The sequence below is a fragment of the Cervus canadensis genome, chromosome 33, assembly GCF_019320065.1.
Source record: "Cervus canadensis isolate Bull #8, Minnesota chromosome 33, ASM1932006v1, whole genome shotgun sequence".
NCBI classification, from domain to species: Eukaryota; Metazoa; Chordata; class Mammalia; order Artiodactyla; family Cervidae; genus Cervus; species Cervus canadensis.
In genome coordinates this window covers 134,114-143,311 of record NC_057418.1, presented here as the reverse complement: position 1 = coordinate 143,311, position 9,198 = coordinate 134,114, and the positions used below count along the sequence as shown (strand labels likewise).

The 9,198-nt window shown below is 38.0% G+C and overlaps 1 protein-coding gene and 1 pseudogene across 1 annotated transcript; both read left to right on the top strand.

Moving 5' to 3' along the window:
* The first annotated feature begins 1,812 nt into the window (after positions 1-1,812).
* On the top strand, positions 1,813-2,746 carry LOC122434154 (olfactory receptor-like protein OLF2). Its single transcript, XM_043457358.1, is given in 2 exon segments — positions 1,813-2,207; positions 2,209-2,746. Coding segments are annotated over 2 exon segments (933 nt in total).
* Positions 2,747-6,126: 3,380 nt separating this feature from the next.
* Positions 6,127-8,764, top strand: LOC122434221 (annotated as a pseudogene).
* Positions 8,765-9,198: the final 434 nt, after the last annotated feature.

Genomic DNA, 9,198 nt, shown 5'->3' with positions numbered 1-9,198 from the left:
AAATTTGAAGAATGAAGAATAAGAACCTTAATTTCAAAAACTAAGAAAGCAAATATTTAGAGACTTGTAAATGAACACTTTATTTACTTATTTCCTTTGATTAATAATCTGTAATCTAATGGAAAAAACATATTTCTATTTTTTTAAATTACTTTACAATACTGTGGTGGTTTTGCCATACACTGACATGAATCAACCATGGGTGTATATCTGTCCCCCACTGTATTTCTTATTAAAGCAGGACAAATCAGATTTATTTTGATTAGCAAACAATTTTACATATGTATATTTTAAACAAAATTAAGGGTGAAAGTTGGATTTTTTTAAAGCACTGTGAAAAGGTATAACCAAGATTTAAGATTTCTTTGGAATATTTTAACAGCAAAAAGTGTCATGTTGTTTGTGCTGTGTGTGCTCAATTACTCAGTCATGTCTGACTCTTTTCGACTGCAAGGACTGTAGCCCAACAGGCTCCTCTGTCCATGGGATTTTCCCGGCAAGAATACTAGAGTGAGTTGCTAGTTCCTTCTCCAGGGGATCTTTCTGAGCCCCAAATTGAACCCGTGTCTCCTGCATTGCAGGCAAATTCTTTGCTGCTGTGCATAATGACTTATTACAATACTAATGCTATTAATAATTTGTGCAAATTTAATCCATAAAAAACACACACCATATTTACTCATCTGAAGCAAAATCAGTTGATCATTCATACTCCAATTCTCGTGTATCAACAGAGTGCATGCACACACAAGCACACACATGCACATACATATAAACATACACACAAATAGAAGCTTATATCAAATATATGTTTGTTACTTTTGTCCCATCTATTTTTAATGAACAAGCCAGGTTAAAATCTAAAGGGATGAAAATGCATTAGCTAAAGTTTCTTGTTTCTGCTTGTTTCTAGAATTTTTCTTTATCTGGTCAAGAGACATGTCCTTTGGCATCAGACTTCACCTGCACGTAAGTAATAACAATGTGGCAAAGCAGTAGAATATTTCTAGAGAAAATTTTGCTAAAATATATCTAATGCTCAACATCTACATTAAAAAGTAGAGCAGAATTTCATTCTGTCATTATTTAATAAACAACAAATAATTTGTTAATAAATAACAAATAAACAATTATTATTATTTAATAATAAGCAAACTGGGCTCCCCAGGTGGGTCAGTGGTAAGGAATCCACCTGCAGTTCAGGAGATGGGGATTCTATCCCTGATTCGGGAAGATGCCCTGGAGAAGGGAATGGCAACCCACTCCAGTGTCCTTGCCTGGTAAATCCCATGGACAGAGGAGCCTGGTAAGCTTCAACATTGAGTTGAAAGAGCCACACATGTCTTAGCGATTGAACAAGAAAATGGACAAATAAACACATCATGATTCTTACGTACTCAAGAAGTGTAATCACTTGTATTCTTAGTTGGATAAGTATCTTTAAAATATAAGGTTGAATACTCCAACCTTGTCTTTAATTAAAGTGTTACTTTCATATTATGTTTGACATGCAATGAGCTTTCAGTAAAGAACTGATTGCTGAGATAAAGCAGTGAAGGTTCCAACTAGTCACATACATCATAGATGACATCCAAATTTAGAGTCAGACTTTCTCAAAACTCCTATCCCACACTTAACCTTTTAAAATCAAATACTGAGGAAATGTGTATGGGCTATTTTCTCAGAATAAAATGTACTGGAATGAATTATATCTGATTTACAGATAATATTTTGTCTCAAAAAGAGTGAAAACATTAATCTGTCATTGTCTCAGTCATTTCTGGAGCATTTTTACAAGAAGAATAAAGAAGAATGGATGGGGAAAATTGCACTTCCTTGACAGAATTCCTTCTCTTGGGAATTAGTAGTAGCCGGGTAATCAAAGTGACTCTATTTACCACGTTTCTGGTTGTTTATATCATTATTCTCATTGCAAATCTTGGGATGATCGTTTTAGTTAGAACAGACCCCCAGCTGCACACACCCATGTACTTTTTCCTCAGCCACCTCTCCTTCAGTGACCTCTGCTATTCCACAGCCATTGGACCCAGGATGCTGGTAGGCTTCCTCATCAAGAACAAATCAATCTCCTTCTATGGCTGTGCTCTGCAATTCCTGATCTTCTGTACCTTTGCAGATTCTGAGTGTCTACTGTTGGCAGTCATGGCCTATGATCGGTACATGGCTATTAGCAACCCCTTGCTTTATAGTCAAGATGTCTGGCAAGTTGTGCTCGCTGCTGATGGCTGGGGTTTACATGGTGGGAATTACGGATGCTTTGACAATTACAATATTAACTTTCCACTTATGTTTCTGTGGGTCAAATGAAATTAACCATTTCTTCTGTGATGTTCCTCCTCTCCTCTTGCTATCTAGCTCAGATACACAGGTCATTGAATTAGTGATATTTATCATTTTTGGCTTCATTGAACTGATTACACTTTCAGGTCTTTTTGTGTCTTACTGTTACATCATCCTAGCAGTGATAAAGATTCGCTCTGCTGAAGGGAGGTTCAAGGCTTTCTCCACCTGCACCTCCCACCTAACTGCTGTGGCAATTTTCCAGGGAACTCTGATCTTCATGTATTTCAGGCCAAGTACTTCCTACTCTCTAGACGAAGATAAAATGACCTCCTTGTTTTATACCCTTGTGATTCCCATGTTAAATCCTCTGATTTACAGCCTATGGAACAAAGATGTGAAAGAGGCTCTGATGAAATGTAAAAATAAAAAATGGTTCCACTGAAAATTTGTTTGTATACATTTTCCTCCCAATATTACACAATAATTTATGAAAATCAAAATTGGTGTGACTAATGTTGTATGATTCTGTTTGTATTTATACTATCTTCCATTCCTAGCAATATGTATAATTTCCTAAATGCCACAGGTTTCATTTTATATCTTAAACTTCTGTTTAATACTCCTTATTTGTGGAAAGTTTTCTGACTCTTCATTTGTCAAATTTGTGTTTCTTCAGTATTTATATGTGTTAATTTTGTTTTTTAAATTTCCTGAAAGTTAGTGTTTTCTAAGTTGCTGTTGCCCTCTATGTGGGCTTTATTTCATGGTGAACCCATCTGCTTATTTACTAATGAATCTTGCCATATAATGGAAGTGACCAATGTCAATTAAATAATTATTCAAATTATTTCTAAGAGACTGTAATTATGACATAATATAAAAAGCCTTGCTGTTGTTTAGTCAAGGTGTCCAACTCTTTGTGACCCCATGAATTTAAGCACGTCAGGCTTCCCTGTACACACACATAATCCTAACATCATTTGTATTTAAAAACTAAAAGTCAAATTATATAGAAAACATCTAGTTATCCCTATGGAATATAAATAAGTTGAGGTTTTTGCTGCTTTTTACAAAATCTTTGTTTCATGAGTATGTTTAATGGAGAGTGTGTTTGTGTGTCTGTGTACATGTGTGAGGGTGAATAGGTATGCATTTGTTTTCTAATGTATTGAATGAAAACAAAGTGGCCACATAAGGATTGGTGAACTGGGAATTAGGAATGCTTGCAGATGAGAGGCATTCACTGTTCTGAATAAGTGTAATATTGGGCATTAAGGTAGAGGGGGACCAATGGCAAACTATTCTAAAGGTCTATATTCATTTGCAATCAGCTTACTTGTATGAATATCAGATGATAGATTACATCATATCTGTTACTTATTCCTGAGAGACCAAGTGTCCACCACCCAGGGACCAGACTCAGAGATAATTATATAATCTGGGTCAGGCAAGAGGCAATGCTGAATGTTCCTGCAGACAGAACTGCATGCAACAAACAAGTCAGGAGTTCTGGGACAGTACTGATATCTTTGTTGTTTCTTTGATTTATATTTGAGATTTCCTTATTTTTTAATGCTTTTTTGAAAGAAGGTATTATATATAAACAAAGGAACATATGAAATAATACACACACTTTTATTTTAGTTAGTTGTACAACTTGTTTATTTTAAATACATATAAATAGGGAATATAAAAGGAGCAAACATGCATTAGGAAATGGTCAGATGTTTTTACTATTTTAAAAATGTATCTGTTATATTATGCATTATGTATAACATACATATTATATTTCTATAAATGCTTTAAGTTTTAAAGGAAATTATTTTTGCTTAATTATGTCTTTCTAAGCAGATATACAGGTTAAGTCCTAGGGTTGAAAACCTGCACAGTGATCACTAGACCACTGTTCCAATGCTCTTCTCTATCCCTCATCCACATTCAACTCCTGTTTTTTAAATTCCCTTAGAACATAAGAGGATAAGTGGAGGAGAAGGGAATGACAGAGGATGAGATGGTTAGATGACATCTTCGACTCAATGGACATGAGTTTGAGCAAACTCTGGGAGCTGGTGATGGACAGGGAAGCCTGGCATGCTGCAGTCCATGAGGTCACAAAGAGTCAGACCCAACTGAGTGACTGAATTGACTAACTGATGACATTATATATCACATAATTGGTTTGGGTAAAATATAGCAGTAGGACATAGGATTCCATTGTCCTTCCAAAGACAAGTAATTCTTAAACCAAAGAAAGGCAGAACTCAGAGATACTGAAGAGAAATCTGGCTCAAATAAAATAATCAAACAATATTAAAATTTTTAGGGAATTGGAGTGGGGCCTCAGCTCAGATGTGAATGTCTCTGAGGTTACAGAAGTGTGATCATGAGAATATTTATGTTATGTGTCTTATGAAACCATTATGGCAGAATACAAAGTGTGGAAGGACTAGGTTAGGGCAGAAAAGACTCACGCAGCAAACCAAACCTTCTTTCTTGCCTCTATGACCCTTGCTACCAGCATCTCTGCAACTGGATCTCAAATGCTCATCATCTTCCCAGTATAACTGCAACTTCCAAACAGGAGAATGGTCCACACTGGCATGTTATTCTATGTGCATTTCATCATTTAGTTCATAGAGACCCTTCCACCCTCTTATCCAAAAATCACCATCCTCTCTATCCCAGCGGGTCCTGAATCATGAATCATCTATCCCTCCTATGCTGAGGTTTGATGGACTTGAGAGGTTAATGGGGAAGTGAGGACTTTTTATATTCAGAAACTGGCTATAGTTCTGCCCTCTCCAGAGGGGGAATAAGAAAGCAATATATTCATCACCTGTGCTTCTTACTTACCATTCTTCTCTAACACAGGGTATAACAACATTTCTACATCATTGAGAAACAAAACAAACCAAAAAACCCAGCAATCTTGTCAAAAGACAAGTTATGTGAACCACCCAATTGTCAGACCCTTGCTTGACTCAGAACACATCCTTTCGTTAGTATTAGACAAAATAGCAAAGTGTTAGTCACTCAGTCATGTCTGACTCTGCGACCCCATGGACTGTAGGGCCCACCAGGATCCTCTGTTCATGGAATTCTCCAGGCAAGAATACTGGAGTGGATAGCCATTCCCTTCTCCAGGGTATCCTCCCGACCCAGGGATCAAACCCAGGTCTCCTGCATTGCAGGCAAATTCCTTACCATCTCAGACATCAGGAAAGCCACAAACATGGACATAAATACTACACAAGTTGGATTGGAAACAGTCTGATTTAGTTCGAATGAAAGGGTGCTGCAAAAATATACTGCTGCTGCTAAGTCACTTCAGTCGTGTCTGACTCTGTGCGACCCCAAAGACGGCAGCCCACCAGGCTCCCCCGACCCTGGGATTCTCCAAGCAAGAACACTGGAGTGGGTTGCCATTTACTTCTCCAGCGCATGAAAGTGGAAAGTGAAAGTGAAGTCACTCAGTCGTGTCCGACTCTTAGCGACCTTATGGACTGCAGCCTACCAGGCTCCTCTGTCCATTGGATTTTCCAGGCAAGAGTATTGAAGTGGGTTGCCATTGCCTTCTCCGGCAAAACTATACAGTGCTCTGCAAATGTATTGTTGTCAACATTTTTTTTTATTTATATAAAATTGGAGAATATTTCTGAGTCTGTTGGCCTCATGTAGTCCTAGGAAGGTCTGTTTCTTTTCCTGATTACTGAAATCTTAAAAAGGACCAGGGGTTTAACTATAAAGATAGTAAATTGATATATTTACCCTCCATTTCCAATTCTTCTTTCACAACCAGGAATTTCCCAACAGATCTGAATGATGACTGCTGAGAACTGCAGTGTGGCTACTGACTTCACATTCCTAGGACGTTCAGGCAGAAGGCACGTGCAACAGAGGCTTTTCCTGCTCTTCCTGCCGGTCTACGGCATAACTGTGGTTGCCAATGTAAGGATGAGCCTGCTGATCAAGGTGAACCCAAGACTGAATACACCCATGTATCATTTCCTGAGCAATCTTTCCTTCTGTGATGTTTGTTACTCCTCTGCTGTCTCTCCCAAGATGCTGGCTGATTTCCTATCTGAGCATAAAAGGATTCCATTTGACTTGTGTGCTATACAGATGTATTTCTGGGGGACCTTTGCAGATGTGGAATGTCTCATGTTGGCTGTCATGGCTTATGATCGTTATATAGCCATTTGCAATCCACTTCTTTTTTTTTTTTTCCTTTATTTTTATTAGTTGGAGGCTAATTACTTTACAATATTGTAGTGGTTTTTGCCATACATTGACATGAATCAGCCATGGATTTACATGTATTCCCCATCCCGATCTCCCCTCCCACCTCCCTCTCCACCTGATTCCTCTGGGTCTTCCCAGTGCACCAGGCCCGAACACTTGTCTCATGCATCCAGCCTGGGCTGGTGATATGTTTCACCCTAGATAATATACATGTTTTGATGCTTTCTCTGGAAACATCCCACCCTCGCCTTCTCCCACAGAGTCCAAAATTCTGTTCTGTACATCTGTGTCTCTTTTTCTGTTTTGCATGTAGAGTTATTGTTACCATCTTTCTAAATTCCACATATATGCATTAGTATACTGTATTGGTCTTTATCTTTCTGGCTTACTTCACTCTGTATGATGGGCTCCAGTTTCATCCATCTCATTAGAACTGATTCAAATGAATTCTTTTTAATGGCTGAGTAATATTCCATGGTGTATATGTACCACAGCTTCCTTATCCATTCATCTGCTGATGGGCATCTAGGTTGCTTCCATGTCCTGGCTATTATAAACAGTGCTGTGATGAACATTGGGGTGCACGTGTCTCTTTCAGATCTGGTTTCCTCAGTGTGTATGCCCAGAAGTGGGATTGCTGGGTCATATGGCAGTTCTAATTCCAGTTTTTTAAGAAATCTCCACACTGTTTTCCATAGTGGCTGTACTAGTTTGCATTCCCACCAACAGTGTAAGAGGGTTCCCTTTTCTCCACACCCTCTCCAGCATTTATTGCTTGTAGACTTTTGGATAGCAGCCATCCTGACTGGTGTGTAATGGTACCTCATTGTGGTTTTGATTTGCATTTCTCTGATAATGAGTGATGTTGAGCATCTTTTCATGTGTTTGTTAGCCATCTGTATGTCTTTGGAGAAATGTCTGTTTAGTTCTTTGGCCCATTTTTTGATTGGGTCATTTATTTTTCTGGAATTGAGCTGCAGGAGTTGCTTGTATATTTTTGAGATTAATCCTTTGTTGCTTCATTTGCTATTATTTTCTCCCAATCTGAGGGCTGTCTTTTCACCTTACTTATAGTTTCCTTTGTTGTGCAAAAGCTTTTAAGTTTCATTAGGTCCCATTTGTTTATTTTTGCTTTTATTTCCAATATTCTGGGAGGTGGGTCATAGAGGATCTTGCTGTGATTTATGTCAGAGAGTGTTTTGCCTATGTTCTCCTCTAGGAGTTTTATAGTTTCTGGTCTTACATTTAGATCTTTAATCCATTTTGAGTTTATTTTTGTGTATGGTGTTAGAAAGTGTTCTAGTTTCATTCTTTTACAAGTGGTTGACCAGTTTTCCCAGCACCGCTTGTTAAAGAGGTTGTCTTTTTTCCATTGTATATTCTTGCAATCCACTTCTTTATACAGTCTCCATGTCCAGAAGACTCTGTACCCAGCTAATATCTGTTATCTACCTGGAAGGTTTGGTAAATTCAGCAATCCACACCTGTTGTACATTTCAATTATCATTTTGCAGTTCTAATGTCATCAATCACTTTATCTGTGACATCCCAGCCTTGCTAGCCCATCTCGTCCTCAGATACATCCATCCATGAGATAATGCTCTTCATATCCAGTAGCTGTGTTGTGGGGACCAGCATTATCACCGTCCTCTTCTCCTAGAGCTACATCATAGCAACCATCCTTAGGATGAACTCAGCCGAGGGGAGACACAAAGCCTTCTCTATGTGTGTCCCCCATTTAACCACTGTGGCTATATTTCATGGCACACTCCTGTTCATGTATTTCAGACCCAGCTCAAGTTACTCCATGGCCACAGACAAAATAGCCTCTGTCTTCTACACAGTTGTCATCCCCATGTTAAACCCACTCATCTACAGCTTAAGGAATAAGCATGTAAAAGTTTCCATAAAAAAAGCAATCAGTACTAAATTGTGTTCTGAGTGATACAGTGTTTTCAACCAAAACTACATATGTAAAGATTCTGAGAGCTGAAGTTCAGGTACTGATAGATTCTTGTAGTCTCATCATTACAGTCTTCTGGATATTACCCATTACTTACCTTTGTGCCTAAATTGAGTGTTGAAAGTAGTCATTGGTGATCTTAATTTGTCTCCAGACTAAGAAAAGGGGAGCAATATGCCATTTTGCAGAGAGGGTCTTTTTTATACCTCCTTCCTTGGGTAAGCCTCCTGTGAGATAACATTCACCAAGCTATCCCTCCACCTATGTCAATTCAACTTCCCATCCTATGATTCCAGTACATTACTTAAACAATAGGTTTAGTAAAATTGCTCAGCAATAAGGGAATATTAGTGATTCAAATAGTTTTTTTTTTTGCACACTTTTTATGTACTTGTAGCCCTCTATAACTGTGTCATCATAGTGTGTAAAATTGCAGAGGCAGTGAATAAATACTTTCATATACAAATAAATTCAGAAATAAATAAAAATAAACACAAAACCATGTGTTGTAATTCAAACCTCGATAGATGCAAGTTCCTTTCCTTTCTTGTCCACCCGTTATCTACTTTGATATTTATTTTGCTGGGCTTCAGAAAGCCATTCAAAAACACTTATTGAATAAATGAATGAGGACTCCTTGCATTGTTAAGCAAAGGAGTCCTTGTAAATTTACCAAATACACTAGCAAG